The sequence below is a fragment of the Sciurus vulgaris genome (assembly GCF_902686455.1).
Source record: "Sciurus vulgaris genome assembly, chromosome: 6".
NCBI lineage: Eukaryota > Metazoa > Chordata > Mammalia > Rodentia > Sciuridae > Sciurus > Sciurus vulgaris.
The window spans coordinates 58,482,895-58,503,283 of record NC_136466.1 but is presented as its reverse complement, the minus strand read 5'-3'; the positions used below and the strand labels follow the sequence as shown (position 1 = coordinate 58,503,283).

The window sequence follows — 20,389 nt, the reverse complement described above, 5'->3', positions numbered from 1 at the left end:
ACCTTCTCTTTGGAAGTGCCTATTTCTACATCTCCCCATGAGGTACAGCTGCTGAAATCTGAGCCTAGCTCAGGTCTCCATATTATTAGTGCCTGAGGCACTATTTTGTTATAGAATTCCTGGTGGGGGGTGGGGCACAGGTTGGCTTGGTAAGGCAGAAATATTTTAGCTAAGGCGCAATTTCCAACTGAGTCAGAGTCACTTTATTATGCAAAGGAAATGAACTCAGCATTAGTAGATTAGTGTGTCAGAAATCTAAATCTGTATGCCACGTGATCGTCAAAGCTATCTTGGTTTTAGCTTCATCTGTAGACTTCTGTCTGTTTGGCCTTTTGGCCTTAGAGTTGTTAATGAAACAAAGACTTTTAATTCCCAAGTCATTATGTCATTCTTCCCTTGCCAACAACTAAACATCACCATATTTTCTTCCCAGCCATTCTTTCATTCATTATGGTCAAATTTTAATATCCCAGCCTAGAGCTACTCAGAGAGAAATCTACCTAGCATTTTTAAGTTTTAGGCATAATTTATCAACTTTATTTTTACAAAGCTCATTCTAGTAGGAAAAACTGAAATAGTAAATAGTAAAATATATGCAGGAAAGTTATGTATGTGTTTTTTATAGAGCCATCAGTGACTTAAGTTGACCATTAACCTAGAACTTTCTCTAAACTTTAAAAGTCTCTAAACTTTAAAAGTAACAAAAATTCCATGATATGGTTACTAAACTAGAGTTAAATTAGGTCATACATGAGGTACTTGAATACGAGAAACATGTAAGGATTTAGAATCTATTCTTCAAACTTCCCAATTAAAAATTAATCCTAAATTATTCTGTGAAGTACTTTAAAGACTATTGTATTACAGTTGCTATCATTAAATACAGAACAATAAACTTGACTAATCCTTCATACATTACACTGCTCTGGTTTTATGGCTCTGTATAATCCACACTCCCTCATCTTTGGGGCCTGCAGTCTGTCCTCACCTTGTATGGACAGACCTCCCTGCTGTTTATTCTTGTTCTCCATGTTAGACTATTAGCCATGCTTGGCCATCCAGCATTTACTCTTTCTCAGGAAGTGCTTCATTTTTGGCCTCCCTTGCACAGCCTTCTTCTTATCCTTTTACTCTTCTGGCTCATTTTTTGCATTTCCTTTGGTGAGCCTGTCCTCCAACCTGACATGTTCCACTGGTCAGTTTGTGACCTTTGCTTCTTTGTATATACTCATCCTTAGATGGCCTCTACCTTGACTCTCAAATTTATCACCCCATATTCAATCTCTCCACTCATTCCAACTGTGTGAAACATCTAAGTGGAGACAACTGCTTAGACATCTCAAACATAACATCCAAACCCAAATTCCTATCTTTTGGCTTGAACCTGTTTCCTAGAAACAGTTCTATCTTGGCAAACAGCAACTCCATTCTTCCAGCTTCCACACCCCAAATCCTTGGCATCATCCTTAATTCTTTCTTCTCCAACTGTACATAAAATTGGTCAGCAAAACCTATTGATTATACTTGAAGTTGATCAATATTCCAACCACTTGCCACCAGCAACCCCAATCCAAGTCACCATTATTTCTCTTCTCTTGATTATTACTGTAATCTCTGTCTTATGCCCCTCTTCCCCCGCCCATACTTGCTACCCTAGAGTCCATTTTCCAAATAGCCACTGGGTAATCCTTTTAAAACATAAGTCAGCACATGTCATTCCTTGTCTGGAAACCCTGACTATAAAAACCTTGGCTTCTCCACTCACTCGAAGCAAAAGCTCGGGTCCTTGCCAAAGTCTGTGTTACCCTTGTGATCTCACTCTGCTGTCTCTGTCTCCCTCTGCTCTCCCCAACCCCTCCACCTGAGCCACCCAGCCTACTTCTTGCTCATACCAGTCCAGCATGAGCCCATCTCTGTGTTGATCTCTGTGGCTAGTTGCCACAGCTTTGTTCTCTTTTATGTTTCTATTCCTCTGTCACATTGTAAGTCGGGACTTCTCTGACCATTCAGTTAAAGTAAGTCTCTCTCCAACTATTCACCCTGGTTTATTTTTTTCGGTTTTTGTTTTGTTTTGTGTTTTGGGTTTATTTTGGTTCCGGGGTTTGAACTTAGGGGGACTCGACCACTGAGCCACATCCCCAGCCCTAGTTTTTATTTTATTTAAAGACAGAGTCTCACTGAGTAGCTTCGCACCTCGCTTTTGCTAAAGCTGGCTTTGAACTCCCGATCCTCCTGCCTCTGCCTCTGAAGCCACTGTGATTACAGGTGTGCCTGTGCCACTGTGCCCAGCTCTTTTTTTCAGAGTTTTTAACCAACCCCTGAGCAGACATCTGTGACTATCCTGTGTATGTGTGTAAAAGAGAAGGAGGCAAACAGAGATGGGGGGTGGTGGGGGGGGGAGAGAGAGAGAGAGGGAGAGAGGGAGAGAGGGAGAGAGAGAGAGAGAGAGAGAGAGAGAGAGAGAGAGAAATGGGAGAGGGACTGCCAGTGGATTGTAACTTTTAAGTGTTGGTGCAGTTCCAACAAGTATGGTGCTACAGGATGAAGGACTGGAACAGAGTTTGCAGGTTAGAATCTTGATTCTGATCCTATACTAGCTCAGTGACCTTGAGTAAATGAGTTGACTTCTCTGTGCCTCTGTTTCCTCATCTGCAAATTGCACATACTTCATATGGCTGCTTTAATGAGTAAGCAAATAGATGGATAAGCCTTTAGAATAGTGCCTGTCACTTCCTCAGCCAGTATTAGCATTTCCTATTCCCGAGTATCTTACTTAAAATGACCACAACTCAGGTGATAATTCAATAACTAGTTTGGATCAATGAAAGATCTTCTAAATTCACAGTAGTCTTCCACAAGTTTCTGCTTCCTGTGTGCTACAGAATATACAGGTGTGAGCCTATAAAGAGCCTGTCCCTGTGACTTGATACAAGCATTGGCAAGCAAACCTTTTTCACTTGTGTACAGTTTTACCCCAAAGTGAATGTTTCAGCCAGCGAGAAAAAATGAAAAGTGACTGTCCAACTCTTTGCACCCGCCTTGCCCCATAACTTCTTGTACCCCGTCAGGACGAGAGTTGTTCCATTTCAACCTCTGCTCCAGAGAGTTTGAGCTACAGCAGCTTCCTCCTGTGGGTCACCCCTCCTCCTCTCAGCAAGACCCGCCACTTTCATCACAACTCCCTTTCTGGATTTGTGAGGGTTATTGTTGTTTGTTTCTGTTATTGAATGTGGAAGTAAAACTTCATCTGCACCTATTATTAAATGAGTTTTAGAATGAATGCTACAGAAATATACACCTTGTTGTGTTCCTAGTCTGTGTGCCACAGTATGCTATTAACGTCAAAACCTGAAATTGTGTTTTCTGCATCACCTGCATAAGAATCACCTGAGAAGCTTGTCAAAATGCAGGTGTCTGGGCTACACACCTGGAGGCATATAGATCTGCATTTTAACAAGAGCCTTGGTGATATGCACACTTAATGGAGAACCACAATTCTACAAAGAAAGCTTCATGTTTGTGTATCCAGTTGGTATTTTGCCATGTCAGCTTTGATTTGGTTACTTTATCACTGCTTCAAAATCAGTTATTTAACAGTATTTTAATATTTGTTTGAAAGACTATTACGACACCTGAAGGTTTACTAAGTGCTCATTATTCCTTATAATTCATATGGAGTAAATTTCAAAGTACGTAGTATTTTACTAGATATTCTACTATTCAAAAGCACAAACTTACACTTCATATGAAGACACCCCTAAGTTAGGGGAGGTTATGTCTAGAATGGTTGGATGTCTGGTGATTTTTGTTTTTTATCTTCTTTATGCTTCTCTTTCCTCAAAAGATTTACAAAGTGTTACTTTTTGTTTGTTCGTTTGTTTGTTTTCTCTTTGTACCAGGAATTGAACTCAGGGGCACTCAACCACTGAGCCACATCCCTAGCCCTATTTTGTATTTTATTTAGAGACAGGGTCTCACAGAGTCACTTAGCACCTCGCTGTGGCTGAGGCTGGCTTCGACCTCACGATCCTCCTGCCTCAGCCTCCCAAGCTGCTGGGATCACAGGCATGTGCCACCACACTCAGCCATGTATTACTTTTTGAACTAAAGGCTATACACACATATGCATAGGAAAATGCCTAAAAGAAAATACATCAGGTATTAGTCCTGAGGATGTCTTAGTGGTACATTTATAGGTGCTGTTTATTTATTTCCTTCTTTTATTTCTTAGGGTGTTTTACTTTCAAGTATTTACCTTCAGTTGGAGAAATACTTGCTTCTCTATTACAAAACATAATTTGTATGTAGTTAATTTGGTGAGAAATTAGGAGAGGAGATTATTTGAGGGATTTTATTTAATAAAATCTTAAATATCAAAGCCTTTGTCACTTTGTCATAAGATAAGTCTTATGAATATTTTTCACTCAAGCGAAGGTGTTTTCATGGTGATGCACTGTGTTTCTAAACACCAGCATAAGATCTTGGGTGACAGTGATTCCTTCATAGGCTGTCAGAAGACACAATTGTATTGTTGCCATATTGTGAGATGTCTGGTGTATAGTCATTTACATGTATGTAAAATGCCTTTGTTTTCAAGTCGTCAATGGACTTTATTTATTTATATGTGGTGCTGAGGATCAAACCCAGTGCCTCACACATGCAAGGCAAGCGCTCTCCCACTGAGCCACAACTCCAACCCAAAATGCCATATTAAAATACTTGTTCATGTAAGCGTGTTAAGGGACATGTTAATCAAGGTTTAAAAATTAATTTTCTTGTGTCTTTTAACACTGTAACAAATGCCTTTGGTGTACATGGTAGAATTCTGTTTCCTTCAGAGGTACGAGCTCTCTGACCTTTCCTCCTCCTTTTCAGACAGCCTGAAAGGGACGTGTTGGCTCAACATCCAGGACAACCGCTGCGAAGTGAATATTAACGGGGCCACTCTGAAATCCGAATGCTGTGCTACCCTGGGAGCTGCCTGGGGGAGCCCCTGCGAGCGCTGTGAACTAGGTAGGTGGCAGACCAGGGTCTTCGGGGCTTCTGACTGCAAAGCTTCTCCCTTGAGGGGGCCACCTTTGTAACTGTGCACTTCTTACTGGGGCAGACCAAGAGATGATCGGCCCGCTAAATTGTCTTTCCTGGCTAAATATATTCACCTCCTGAAACATGCAATTGGTTTTTCCTCGTAGTAGAAGCAGATTTTCTGATTGTTTTAGACAAGGAAGGGAATTGGCTTCAATCCAGGTGCTAAGTAGCTGCCTGTATCCTCCACCATCCTTTCTGCAGGTATCCCAGTAGGATATGATGACTCTGGATCCCCTGAGTCTTTTATTTACTTGTAATTTAATTGTCAATGTGAGAAAAAAGGAATTGTAGGGAACATCTTGATATAAGTGGATGCCGGTGGAGTTACCACTCAAGTCATGTGCCACTGAATCGAAGAAAGAGAGAGCTGGAGTCCTCAGTCTTTAAAGCCCCACCTTCAATTTATAATTCTGTCATATTGTTTTTTTAGCTTAAAACTGTTGTTTTTTTCTTTTACAATGAAGTGAAACCTATCCTATTATTCTTACAGATGCAGCTTGTGCAAGAGGCTTTGCCAGGATTAAAGGTGTCACCTGTGAAGGTGAGTGTATTCTTAGATGATGCAAATCTTCATAGCAATAACATAAAATTGATATTCACTCTCATGCTTTGGAATTTTTCATTTCAGAAACCTTAAAAATTCAGTTAAAAATCCAGTGTAATCAACAAATGCTTAAACATAATACTCAGGGGGAAGTAGCTTGGGGTTTCCCATTTCTCCTCTTTATGCAGTCGGTAAGTTTCCTGAGGACATCGCCAGCCTCCAAGGCACAGCTGGCAGAGGAGCATGTCTGGGCTGTTTTATGGACGGGCAAGGCTGTGGTCGTTTTCACAGCTGGTGCCTAGAAGAGCTGGTGGCTGGGTTGTGGAATATTTTTGCTTAACTCAAGTAATAATCCACATTGTATTGCAGATTGGATATGTTATACAGGAAGTGCGACTACACCTGTTTTTCCTATTTGTAACGTCTTTACCCCTCTGCTCACTCCATTTCCCTGCAGACGTTAATGAGTGTGAGGTGTTTCCTGGCGTTTGTCCAAATGGACGCTGTGTCAATAGCAAAGGGTCTTTTCATTGTGAGTGCCCTGAAGGCCTTACGTTGGATGGAACTGGTCGTGTGTGTTTGGGTAAGACTCATTCCCTCATGTATTTTATGCATGAAACCAGCCATGAATTTTCTTGTCCTTTGGTTAGAAGCCCATCCAAAACCACTGAGTCTATACATGGTGAAAGTTGCTTCAAATAAGATATTTGGGGAAAAAAATCACCCCAGGATATTTTTTAAATGAATGTATTTAAAATATTTTCTGCTTAATATCTAAAGTTGATACTACTCAAAATTTTATCTTGTAAGTTTGTTTCCATAATCAGATACTTCAGGCAAGTTCAGGCTTTCATGCTGAGTTAATAGAATAAGAAAACTATGTATGTTTGGAACACAGAAGAATAAATGAAGGCAAGCACTGAAAAGTCAGCATTTACCAGCTCACGGCAGCTGCACCCTTTGGACAATGGGGACATTTGTTATGTTTCTGTTTGAAAACAATGACAGATCCTGATCCTTCCTTTCCCACCTTCAGAGTTTTCTTAATGCTTTATATTCTATAGATCTAAACTGAGGAATCGTTCTTCAACTCTATAAGGATAGTAGTTTGGCTTTATTCTTTATCAGTGTCATTACTAAACTTGAACTTCATGAGGGAAGAAGAAACCTATTAATTTCATATTGTATGTAAGCAACAATTTTTTATTTAAAGAGATTTTTTCCCATGAGCTGTGAATAATAAATGTTCAGTTTCAAAAACATCTTTACATGGGTTTATATTTGACATTTAAGAGCATAGGCAGAGTATGAGCAGTGGTAGTATTACATTCAACAATTTCATATCAGTGATCTTTTTAATCAGTAGTAAGAAAAGCAAGTTTTTAGTCCCATACCATCTGGTTACCATAATTGGCACACATTTTACTTTTAGATAATTTTTGACAGTGTATTTAAATTTGGGTAGAAAACATGGTATGAATTCATGTGGAATTATTTAGAAAGCATAGTTTCCAAAGTATAAGAATAATTTTTTTTAAATTTTTAGACATTTTTAAATTAGATACCATGTTTAGAAAAAAAGGTATCTTTTGAAAATAACAATACCATGTATCAGCGTGATAAAATGACTAATGAAGTCAAATTGCATTTAGGAACCCAGGATTAGAGTTTATGAAGATATTTTGATTGTAAACTATCACTCAGCAAAATCAATTCCAGTGACATCACTCAAAATCAAAGCCTTTGTAATATTTTAAACCAATATATAGGATTCTTTATCCTTGTGCTTAACTTCTTGTCACTACTAGAATTAAGCTACATTTATTCATTCTATCTGTAGATGTGAGGAAGTTTCAAAAAGATGTTGGCATATGAAAATGTCATATATTCTAAGTGCAAAAGTTAGTGATAAAATACTCTGATTGAGCATCTTTTAAAATCAGTGCTCCCAAACTCAGATGCTTAGGGCAGCCAGGCAGGCAACGTAAATGATTGAAGTGCTAATTTAAAGGAGCAGTGGAGACTGAAGCAGATTGTACTGCATATGTACCATCCAAAGGTTTCCAAGCTGACGTTTTAATTTTTGTACAAGCCAGAGATTTTATGGCCCATGTTCTGGCTATTTTGATTCCTGATGTAAATATCGATATGAATCTTTGTAGTAAAGACACAGGATTGCTCTTCCAGGCTCTCATAACTTTTTTGATACTTAATTCAAATATCTATCCCTCCCCAATTTATTCCAGAATGGCTTCTTGAGAAGATTACTTTCATGACCTTAGAAACAGTAAGTCTCAGGCTGGAGTTCTCAGGATACCTGTACTTATATAAAACTTTCTCATCTTGTGAAGATCCTAACTTCCCTAGTGACAGTGTTGGATAGAGCTAGCTGTAACTGAGACCAGCCCCGGGAGCCTTGTGGGTTATGACTTACTGGGTTACTGTCACTCTTAACACTGGCAGAGAATGTGACTCTTGGTTAGTTTAATGTAGATATATAAGTCAGAATTACCTGCTGTGAATGCTTATATCTAGTCTACAGAATCAAAATGAAAATTTATCACAGTCTTTTCTTTAAAATGGGACTTTGTATTTATAATTTTTAAAAATGTATATAACTCTAGGTCAAAGACAGTTACTCAAGTGAAATTACCTTTGGTTGAGAACTTAAAAGAATCATTGACATTAAGTAAAATAGTAAGCATTGTTTGTTTACACTTCCAAGAGGAACCTCTTTTCCTCTGCTAAATAATTTTCAGGTTCAGAAAAGAATTTAATATCTAGAAATACTCTTATAGTGCTATTTAATTAAGAGGACCTTTTCTGAACTCATTATCTGTGTTTGTAATTAAACAGCTGAATGTTTGATTGTAGCTTTACCACCAATTCTGTTGGCTAACAGATAAACTGTCAACAGACCATACTGGCCCTGTTTTATAACTATTTACTGAAGTCCTCTCTCCTGGCTAGCACAGGCTAAACACTGAAACATTGGTATATTTTGAAATTGATGGGAAAATATGACATTGAAGCAAATTATTTGGTCTCCCTTAGCACAGAAGATTTACATAATCTAGGGCAAAAACCATGCTGCACAAAGTAATTTTGGCAGGTTTAAAAAAAAAAAAAACCTGTAAATTAATAATATTTTTTCTTTTGTAAAGCAGTTTTAATAGTTGTATGAAGTCAGCAAATAGATTACAGCTGATCATTTTCTGTTTATGACTAGGATCAGCCAGGACTGCTCAAAAGCCACTTTGAGCAATTCCCTAAACAAGAGAATCTGGCGTTAAAATTACTCTTTCTGTTGTGAGCAAGACAAAAAGGGTTTATAGGAGACAACAGAAAGAGTCATATCACTAGGAGACCTTTCTGCTGCAAGGTTTCTTGTGAGAAAGCTGGAGGGGAACCCATTTTTGCTCTCCTAAATGGCGCCCATTATGGAGTCCACTGTAGGAGCTCAAGGACTGCAGGTCTCGCCCACCAAGGGCCCAGCTCATGCCTGGTGCTCAGGAGACTCTCAGAGTGTGTGTTTGGGGAGTGTGTCAGCACTCTCAGGCTCTGGTCTCTCTGTGTAGATATCCGTATGGAGCAGTGCTACCTGAAGTGGGATGAAGATGAATGCATCCATCCAGTTCCTGGAAAATTCCGCATGGACGCCTGCTGCTGTGCTGTGGGGGCAGCTTGGGGCACTGAGTGTGAAGAGTGCCCCAAACCTGGCACCAAGGAGTATGAGGCCCTGTGCCCCCGAGGGCCTGGCTTTGCTAACCGAGGGGATGTTCTCACCGGAAGGCCATTTTACAAAGGTAACTGCTAGCGGCACCTGGTCCCTCTGAACTAGCAGAGCACCCTCTATATCCTCTGAGAATTGGTTTTGCTTTAAACACATGACTTCTGGGCACCCAATGGCCCACGAGTGTCAATTACCTGTATAAGATGGCCCTGAAGAATAACTAGAATAGACTTCTAATCTCACTCTTCTCATTCCTTCTGCTGTCCCTCTGCCTTCCTTCACATGAGCTGGGGGGAGGTGTTTCTGACAGCTACTTCAGTAGCAGAAAGATCTGTATCCCCCGTTACTACATAAAACAAACAGAAATAAAGGAATCAGAATTCTATTAATAATAGAATGTTTTTCCATTGGAAACTTTTCATGTGGTTATCAGTGTGATCATTTCAAAGCTTGATGGCCCTCGTTTTTACTGAGGTACATTCTTATTTTTCCATCATGATGAATTTTTAAACTTAAATGGACCTCCTCATGTATATCAACCAGCTCCAAATTTGGCTTCCTTCTGCTTTTAGATATCAATGAATGTAAAGCCTTTCCTGGGATGTGCACCTATGGAAAGTGCAGAAATACAATTGGAAGTTTCAAGTGCCGTTGCAATAGTGGCTTTGCTCTGGACATGGAGGAAAGGAACTGCACAGGTGAGACTGTTCTATTGTGTTCTCTGGCAACCCCTGGCATTCTTTCCTTTGCCATGTTTGAAAATATTGCCTTCAAAAGCCCATTCCCTCACTGAGAACGTGTAACTTTTTATTTTTCTTTTCTCTACACTTAAGCCAGTTCTCCAAATAAACGTGTGAGACATCTGCAAACCAGCACCAAAATGCTGTTGTATTATAGGCAGGAATACAATTTTCAAAATACATGAAGACTAAAGAATATAGCCATTAAATCCACAATAATTATATAATCTCGATTGGCATACTATTAAAAATTTTAAAGTTGTTGATGGAGAAATTATGACTTATTTTGCTCATCTGTGAACAGTACTATTAGTAACCAGTCTTCAGTCACTGTTCATAATCATCCACTCCCATTTCCTTCAGTTTGAAAGATATGAAGTTCTAAATTTTTATATTAGATAATACAACAAATTATTCTTTTATTCCCAAGATTACTTATTTTCAGAACTCTCTTCATTCATAATCTCTGGAATTTTCCCTTTTCTCCTACCTTCCCTCCTGATGTCCATTTCTCCCTTGGCTTCTTCCTGCACCCACTCAGGCTAGGTGATTCCTGAGTCTTTCACAGCTGACCATCAGGTCCTCTCAAGTTCTGCTGCTTGTCTTGCTGCTCTACCTCCCATGCTACAACCCCGCCCTTAATCCCCTCACTGTGGGTTTGTTCACTCTGGGCTGCTGAGCTTTGCTGGGAGAGTGTGAGGAGAGCTGCCTGAGATTCCTGTGTTCGCCTTCAGCCAAGTCCTCATAGGAGCTTAGCAGCATGGCCGTACACCTCCAAAGGCTGCTTCCTGTATCTCTCAGCACTTCTAAAACGTCACCTGACCTATGTGCCTCTCATAGCCCTTCAAGGCTGATTGCCAGTTCTGTACTCATTCAGCCTCCTGATAAAATTTCCTTTTCCTCTCACCTTTCCTCCTCCAGTTTCAGAGAATGAGATGCTCCTCCACCCTCACTCTCCTGCCTGCTCCTGCTCCAGGTTCCACTCCTCTGGCTCTGGCATCTCCTCCTCTTCACTGGTCCCTTTTGCTCAACTTTTCTTCAGCTTTTCTTTTCCCTCCCGGTATCAACCTGCTTTCCTACTTTTACCTCTCACTCCTCTTTTATTAAGCCATTTCTTTTGCCATTTTAACTTCTGCTCTCCCTCACTTAGAACCACATACATATCTTGCAAAATGTCTTTGTAGTCATTTTTTAAAAAAGCTTTCCCTTGGTGCATATTCTCCCTGGCCTCTCAGCTGGAGCTGCCCAGAGAAGGCGTGACTATGGGGAACACGTCTTAGCTGAAGCATTACCTGTCCTAGTGGAGAGCCTTCTACCAACACATTCCCCACAACTGAAAGGGAGGGGAAATAGGTCCTTCTTCCTAGAAGGGAGAACTGGGTGACAAATCACATTATCTACTACAGTGCACACTCCCTCCAAGTTCTTCTACCCATTGAGTTTCCATAGTTGAAACCTTCATTTTCACAACCACTGTGTGTATCATCCTCAAACAGGGCTTAGATTGCATAACTTCTGGCAAAACAACTTCCATTGACTCAGGCAATCTTGGACCCTGGGTAAAGAAGCTTCAAGTTCTTCCCGTTCTGATCCCCACCTCTTGTTTTTGCTGGGACATTACCCAAGTGAATGAATGTCTCAAACATTTTCCTTCTTCAGTAGAAGACAGAGATTTTTGCTAATAACACTGCATTGTTTTGGATATAATGTAAAATTACATAGAAAATTACTGTCCCATTCTTCACAGCATGTAAGGATGGTTGTCTCCCTCCCTGTGTTTGTCATCCTGGGTGATGCTACCTGTGCTTCTTGTGCTCACACTCACGGTCACCCATGTAGACTGCTACTCTGTGACTTCCTGTTCCCCAAGGTGCATTAATGTCATTTACAGGTGTACTTTATCTCACCTCTTATTCCACATCTTTAAAGTTAGGATTTTTATACATCTTCAAGGACCAGTTCAAAGGTCACCTCCAAAATGCCAACTGTGAGCAGAATACGTTGCACTTGTGCAGCACTTCCTGTTAGAAATACACTGCTCTTAGCATATGAATCTGCAAATATGAATCTGCAGGTGGATTCTGCTACAGATAAAACAAATTGAGGCCTGGAGAAGTGAAATGGTTTTCTCAAGGCCTCAGACAAAATAGCAGACGAGGTTTCAAATGGTGAAGCTCCCACCACAACACATTAGTCAAAAAATGCCTCTTCTCCACCAAAGCGTGTATTGTATTCCTCTGTTATGGCTCAGCACCAGTCACTGGATACTGTAGGAGATAAAAGTAGGAGAATTAATTGGCATACTGTTAGCTGCTTCATCTTATCAGTGCAACTTTTGTTTAAAAGAAAGTACTTATATTTTTTCAATATGATTGGAGATTTAAATAAAACCTAGAAAAAAGGAGAGGCTGAGACAGCCCCCCCAAAAGGACGGACACAAGTTACAAGTGATCCACTAACTTAATCCTTAAATCCTATGACAGAAAAACTTCAAAATTAAATTTGCTCAAATCAATAGTAGCAAAAGCATTTTTTACTATTGTGACAAATTTTTTAAAAAACATGTCATATTTTCTTACCATATTTTATAGAGACCTAACTTCTCTTGGAAAAATTTTAGTTATGGATTTGGGAGATTTTTCATCTTTTTTTTTTTTTAAAGTACAGTTGTGGCTATTAAAGATTTCTTATTTACCATACAATATGTAAAAAGTGGCAAATGCACATATATCATTTTTCTCAATTTTTTGAAAAGTGGATTGGTAAGCTGTTCACATCTGAATGTGACACAGAAAAACACAAAGTGGGCCATGCTCCAAGGCCTTGCTGTATCTGTGCATGTGCAGTCTGACTTGAGATTAGCATGCTTCATCTCTTCTCTCGTCGCTGCCTGTCTGTTCCATGGCCACCCCTGCTCAGAGGCAGTGGCTCTGTCTTTACATGCTCCTTGTGGGCTAATGCAGTGGAACCAGCAGTGCCTTCAAGTCACACATGGGGCTTCCTTGCACGTGTGATGTGTCTCTCCTCATTTACCACATGCCTCCTTTGACCCCTAGCACAGTTGCTTGACTCACTCTTCTAATACTATGTCTAAGCCACAAAGAGAAACCCGTGACTCCAGAACTCTTAAAGGCAAAAAGGCACCACCACCACTTGCCCGTTGGCTGTGACAGTTTTGGCAGTTGGGAAAAGGAATGTGCCTCAGGCCCTGTCTGCCTCTGATCTCCTGGAAACATATCCTCCTCTTGGCCATTGATTTCCCCAGCATGTTCAGTGTGCGGTACCTTCCTGTGGAAAGGCAAATCCCATTTGTTGGCCTTTAACACCGTCTCATCTCATTCTGGTTTTTTATTTCTTTTAAACCATGTGGATTAGACATCGACGAGTGCAGGATCTCTCCTGACCTCTGTGGCAGTGGGATCTGCGTCAATACGCCGGGCAGCTTTGAGTGCGAGTGCTTCGAAGGCTACGAAAGCGGCTTCATGATGATGAAGAACTGCATGGGTAAGCATGGCCTCTCCTCCTGGCCGGTCTGAAAAGCAACCTAGCACAGCTCACTTGCTCTACTCTGGCTTATCTCAGAGCTGCAGGCAGCATGCTTGACAAGGTGCTCTGATGAGGGAGAGAGGAGATTTCAGTTTCAGGCAGAAAATCCGCCCTGTGTAGCTCTTGGGAGCCCCAACCTTTGGCACCTTCAGGGCAGTGAGATGTTGAGACCGACCGGATTCTGTTTGTTCATAGAATCAGCACGGGGAATGATTGCTCAGGAGAGATTCCTTTAAAATGGATGTCACCATCACTGATTAAAGTAATCATAATAGAAGGGAATCTGTAGAGTAGAGCAAGCATATTCAGAGAGGGAGGAGGAAAGGAAAAGGGAAGGTACTGGGGAAGGAGACTGATCCAATTGTGTGCATGTACAGATACAATGAATCCCACTGTTGTGTAGAATAGTAATGTACCTATAACAAATAAAATAAAATAAAAACATTGGCAGATTTCATTAAAGTTCCTTTGTGGTTTGAAAATAATAAAATGAAATGGATGAGTGATAACCCCAAAAGTTGTATTCTGTCATGCTGATCCCATCCTATTTCCCTTTTGTGTGCAATGCTGTAAACCCATATGGAATTCCCAGCCTTTTGAAGCCACAATTTCATTTTCAGTGATATACAGGACTTAGAACATACAGTCAGTTACAAGTTTTAGATTTTTCTTTTCACTTCGATGGAAAGCACATCAGAAAAAAACTGGCAGCAGATGATATCTGAATCTGTGGTGATGTGAAGCAAATATTGTTTATTTTTAACTCTTAGAAATCTCATTTCATACAAGTAAATTTCTTGATAGCTTACCGTCTTTAAGAACGGAATTTTCAGCTTTTATACTGATGGCAGAAAAAGTGAGAAGAGTTTCCCGCTTCCAGTTAAGCATGACTTGAACATTGGAGCCAACGCTTACCTCAGATAATATCCTTCCTCCCGTGCTTAATGCGTGAACATTTTTTCCTCAGAGTTCTTTAATGGATCTCACGTTTTTACCTTTCAGACATTGACGAATGTGAACGTAACCCTCTCCTTTGTAGGGGTGGCACCTGTGTGAACACTGAGGGCAGCTTTCAGTGTGACTGTCCCCTGGGACATGAGCTGTCACCATCACGCGAGGACTGTGTGGGTGAGTGTGTCCCCTCAGTTCATAAACACACCCAGCACAAAGGGCAATGATCAGGAATCACTTCTGACAAACTTGTTCGAGGGCACATGACATCTAGTGTATTACAAGTTGAAAATCCAGATTCCTTACCTCTGGATTCAGGCTGTGTCTTTACAGGATGCTTCAGTGATATACTCAGTGGGCTGGCATTGTTCTGGTTTTCCTCTTTTTCATACAAACTCAATGGGCTGGTATGAGAGACCCTGTGCAAGGCCCAATCCTCCATGCAGGATGGAATGGGTAATGGCCTGGGATGCTACCTGATTGTTCACCTGTGCACACACCTCTGCACTGTGTACCCTCTACCCAACATCTTGAGACCAAGAGTCCACTCAGCATCCCTGTGTCTACTCAGGGGTCACTCATGTATGTCCATGTGAGTTTCATTTACTCCACTACAGGAACACCTTGGTCTCTTCACAGCCCAGATATCAGCAGGGAGGACAGAGGGGATGGAGAACACTAATCAATCATCTTGGAACATTCCAACTGTTGTTTTCATAAACAGCATGGCCTCTGGCCTTACTATGATCTTATGTACTGGCTTTCATACTTGGACTTCACCAGGAAGTATTTTCTTGTCAGGAACTCTTTTTGAAACTGTAAGCAAATAAAAGATTAAAATAGAGCAGTTTACATATCACGTTTTAAAAATTTGTGTACATCTCCTCCAAGTACATTTATTTATTTGTAAGCCATCTAAATTGCTATGCTAATAAACAGGATGACTCTTAAGTCATGGACTAAACAAACTATTTTTAAAGGGTGAATTTAAAAGTTTTAAATATTTTGATTTAAATAAAAGTACAAAAAGATTTTTTTCACTGGCAATTATAAGATATTTATTCATGGCTGAACATCTTGTGATATAGAGATTCAGAATCTAAGTTCAGTTTATTTTATTACTTAGTTTTCATGAATCTCATAGCTTAAAAATATACCTCTCAAAATCATAGTGCACTGTATAAAATATGTATTTCTATAAAATATAAAATATACACTTAATGATCATAAGCCTAAATTCATGTCACATTTCAGAACTTGGATGCATTTTTTGTTACATCTGATTACCATACTTTTCACTGTTTTTAATGAACATTGTGCCTGACAAATCTTGGATAAGGAAGTTTTCTTGCTATTCTCTTGTGAATACGGAATTAGTACTACTTTATTCCACAGACCTTTGTATGAGTTAGTTTTAGGCACTTGCATATATTATATGGGTTAGTTTATTTTAAAATAGGCAATATAATCTTATAAATCTATCAATAATGTGATGTAAAGAAAAATGAGGGCTTAGTGTCATGCTTGTGTTTTGTGGAACTAGTGACTCCCCTTAGGATAGTTTAAGTTAGGTAGGCCAGTACTTGATCAGCTAATGAGGACCAGATGAATGTGCCAATGTAGATTCATAGATAGTAGTAAGCTTCATTTCTGGCATGTGCTTAATCTGTTTGGTCTAATGTGGTAATCTATGTGTCTATGTAATTTTAATTAAAATTAAATAACATGAAATATTCTTTAGTCATACTATCCACATTTCAAGTGCTCAGTGGCACATTCAGCTATGTATCATACAGCATAGCCAGGGCATCATCCATCATTATGCAAAGACTAACTACTATTGTAGTTAGGAATACATAGAAGTAGAGATTCTAGTATTTTCTGGAAATAGCCCAGATCATATCACTTCCTTCTAAAGTACACACCCCCTCTGAGACCACAGCTCCAATCATGCACATTGATATTTTAAGTGATTTGGCTTTTGCACAAAACATTAATTCTGTACGTCTTTTATAGATATCAATGAGTGCTCCTTGAGTGACAATCTCTGCAGAAATGGAAAATGTGTGAACATGATTGGAACCTATCAGTGCTCTTGCAATCCTGGATATCAGGCCACCCCTGACCGCCAGGGCTGTACAGGTAAGGCGAGACCACACAGGCCTGAAACTCCTATATCCTAGGAAAACTTTTGGCAGTGATTATTTATTGAAGCCTGTGGGAGTCCTTGGTCCTAAAAGTGAGTCTGGGGCGGCTTCCCAGGGCAGCATTGCAAAGGTCATGCTGATCTTATAGAAAATGCTCAAAACTCCATGGATTCTATATTTCTGAGTTCTTTATTCTTCACATACTGAAGTTGAGTGGAGCACCATCTAAAAGGAAGTAAAAAGAACTGAGAAAGACTAATGGCATAGTGCTAGATCAACACAAATGTGGGGCGGGGTGAGGGGATCCAAAGCCGTTTCATCATTTTTCTGTTTATAAAGGAGAAAAACCTGTCTTTTTTTTATTTAAGGAAGCAGAGCTCACAAGTAATGTGGTTGCGTGTTATTTCACAGACATCGACGAGTGCATGATAATGAACGGGGGCTGCGACACCCAGTGCACTAATTCAGAAGGAAGCTATGAGTGCAGCTGCAGCGAGGGCTATGCCCTGATGCCAGACGGGAGATCCTGTGCAGGTAGAGAATGTGGCTCCAGATATTGTCGAAGGACCACCATGAAGGGAAAGACTCAGATTGATGCCAGCCATCCTTGGTTTCATTTGACGTTTCCTTTGTGTCTTCAGATATTGATGAATGCGAAAACAACCCTGACATCTGTGACGGTGGTCAGTGTACCAACATTCCTGGAGAGTATCGCTGTCTCTGCTACGATGGCTTCATGGCTTCCATGGACATGAAAACCTGCATCGGTGGGTGTCGTCAGCAAAAGACAAGGGTTTATGGACACATAAGCACACATGTATATGCACCTGTACACACAAGAAGAGGAAGGGTTCTGTGGTTGTTACTTTGAAAAATCAAACAATGTTTTTAGAACTATAGGGTCTGAAAAGGAAAAATTACTCAGAAGAAAAATCCTTCAAAGACAGAGCATATGTCTGCAATACTGTGTCTTGTAGTATTAAAGGGTTACTCTTTAAATTTTGTCTGTGTTTTACTATTATACTGTTCAGTTTAAAACATAGCTTTTAAATTATGCCGATGAATAATTATGCTAACCAAGGTATTGAAAAACGCATTTTCCAGATGTGAATGAATGTGACTTAAATTCGAACATCTGCATGTTTGGGGAGTGTGAGAACACCAAGGGATCCTTTATTTGCCACTGTCAGCTGGGTTATTCAGTGAAGAAGGGGACCACAGGATGCACAGGTGGGTCCCAAGCTTCCTGGGTTTCAAAGGCCAACCTTCAACACTGTTGTTTCCCCACATTTCTTAGACCGGTTTCCCATAGTCAGGCTGCAACTGCATGTGTGATATGTGGCCGAGCCCGGGCACATGGGGGCATGGGCTCATGTCTGGCAGTACACTGCCCGAGCCATGCCCCTGGGAGCTGTCTGTGTGTCCTGACACAGGGTGGGAGAGCAGAGGGAGTCAGAGTCTGCCATGCTTCCGGTGACCCTCAGGGCAGCATTTGCTTTCTTGGCATGACTGCTCCCTGGTGGAAGACACATAAGAAGGGGCACAAAAAGACCTGCAGGGATCCCAGTTTTCAGTATTTAAACAGTATTTACAATTCTGAACTACTTAAAATTTGAGTTCTGTTTAAACAGTTTCCCTTTCTCTCTTACCTCACATTTTCTTCCTTTCATTTCTCTTTTCTTAACATTCATTTTTGTCTTCTCTCTTTGCTGAAATTGCTTCTTTTTTTTCTCTGTACATCTTCTTTATTCTCCCTATTCATTTTATCTTCTGTTTGTTTTCTTCATTAATTAGTTTTAGATCTTTGCATAGAGGTCGGGCTAGGAAGTGCCAAGGTCAAGATTTTGGACCACATGTCTCTCAGTACTTGATTTAAGGCCCTGTATGATATTTTGCTCAAGGCAGGTAGTGAAGGGCTTAGACTGCAACCAAGCCCTTAGGCTGACCACTCCAGGAAGGGACACAAAATGAAAGCAAGAGTACTATACATGCTCACCACTAGCTGAGTTGATACAAGCCAACAATGCGTGTGTGTGCTTCTGTATGCACACATGCATATGTGATTTCAGCAGTTGCAACGTGTAATCAGTGAAATGGATAGAACCAACCATTTCTTTTATTTTAGAAAGCTTTGGGCAACCAAATCCACGTAGTTCATACACACATATATACACACATATACACATCACACACATGTGTGTATGTATATACACAGACATGTGGGTCTTATTTATGAGGATTTGTTCTTAGAAGTGTCACTAGGCAATTTCATCATTATGAGAACATCATAGAGTATAATTACACAAACTAAGATAACTACCTTACTAGGCAACACAATCTTATGGAACCATTTTCATAGATATGTCTGTCGTTATGTGGCACATGACTGATATGTGTCTGTGTACATGTATGTATGTATGTGCCATATGTGCATACACATACACACACATGCACACACACACACACACACACACACACACACACACTGATAAAAGCATCTGGTACTTTCCAGATAGCATTTCCAGGGAACATTTTTCTATATTCTCAAATAAGTACAAGAAATAAAAATATATACCAAATGATAGTTTTCAAAACCTCAAATCAGTAAATAACAAGTTATTATGGACTTTTTAAAAAAAGAATTGATTGTTCTTTTAGAAAAATGTCAGTCTTATTCTTATCTTCATGAAAAATATGTATAAATATACATAGAAAAGAATGGCAGAGTGTCTTTTGGGAAATATGGTTTGTGCTGACATTGTAATCTGATGTAATCTGTCCTCCACAAGAAGTGTTGTCTGGGCCTCTGCAGGTTGTGGGAGATGACCCTCATGCCCACCGGGGAAGCAGCTGCTGCATGTCACTCCTGCTAGGAAGTTGGCAGTTTCTTCTAGGGACAGGCTTGTTTCATTTGCACCAGGAACCTCAAATCTCATTGGAGTCTTAAACAACTTAAAGTGATATAATGTTTTCTCTGTTTAGTTGTATCTTTACTTTAAAATTGTACCTATGCAGAAACACACTTGGAAGTAGAAATGCTTAGCTTTATTTTTTTTTCTTACTAATTATGGTTTCTCAGATGTGGACGAGTGTGAAATTGGTGCCCACAACTGTGACATGCATGCCTCCTGTCTGAATGTCCCAGGAAGCTTCAAATGCAGCTGCAGAGAAGGCTGGGTGGGGAATGGCATCAAATGTATTGGTGAGTTTACAAATGTAAATATCTTTGCTAAATCTCAATGTTCTTAAAGGTCCTTTGTACAGTTGTTAACCCACATACTTGAATAGGAACATGTTCTTCACTTTTAATTTATTCTCTTGTAAATCAAAGTCTGTCTTTTGTTGCAGGGATAATTCCTGCCTAAGAGTTTCCTTCAGCCTTAACATAAATGGTCAAATTACAACAGGATGCCTTGGCATCTGCTTTTTCACGCATGTTGTTCAGCAAAAATTACTTGATGTGCAGCCGGCGATCCAAATAGCTGTATGATGAAAAACAACTAATATGTTTTTCCCATCCTTTCATAGAGTAATCAGCAAGATTTAAAACCCAATGAAATAAATGGAGGAAATGAAAAGGGCTTTTTAGAGAACCTTAAGTCCGTAGTAAGTAGTCAATACCAGCTCCTTACTAGAAAAT

The 20,389-nt window shown here is 40.0% G+C and overlaps 1 protein-coding gene across 2 annotated transcripts in view; it reads left to right on the top strand.

Annotated features, from left to right (window-relative positions):
- FBN2 (fibrillin 2) overlaps nt 1–20,389 on the top strand; it is a 231,373-nt gene that overhangs the window by 150,675 nt on the left and 60,309 nt on the right. For both annotated transcript variants that reach the window (XM_079144676.1, XM_079144675.1), the window contains exons 21-32: nt 4,876–5,013; nt 5,579–5,629; nt 6,090–6,215; nt 9,211–9,438; nt 9,938–10,063; nt 13,481–13,609; nt 14,654–14,779; nt 16,619–16,744; nt 17,161–17,283; nt 17,391–17,516; nt 17,854–17,979; nt 19,829–19,951. In XM_079144676.1, coding sequence (XP_079000802.1) covers nt 4,876–5,013; nt 5,579–5,629; nt 6,090–6,215; nt 9,211–9,438; nt 9,938–10,063; nt 13,481–13,609; nt 14,654–14,779; nt 16,619–16,744; nt 17,161–17,283; nt 17,391–17,516; nt 17,854–17,979; nt 19,829–19,951 — 1,548 coding nt within the window. The remainder of the gene's footprint in view (nt 1–4,875; nt 5,014–5,578; nt 5,630–6,089; nt 6,216–9,210; nt 9,439–9,937; nt 10,064–13,480; nt 13,610–14,653; nt 14,780–16,618; nt 16,745–17,160; nt 17,284–17,390; nt 17,517–17,853; nt 17,980–19,828; nt 19,952–20,389) is intronic.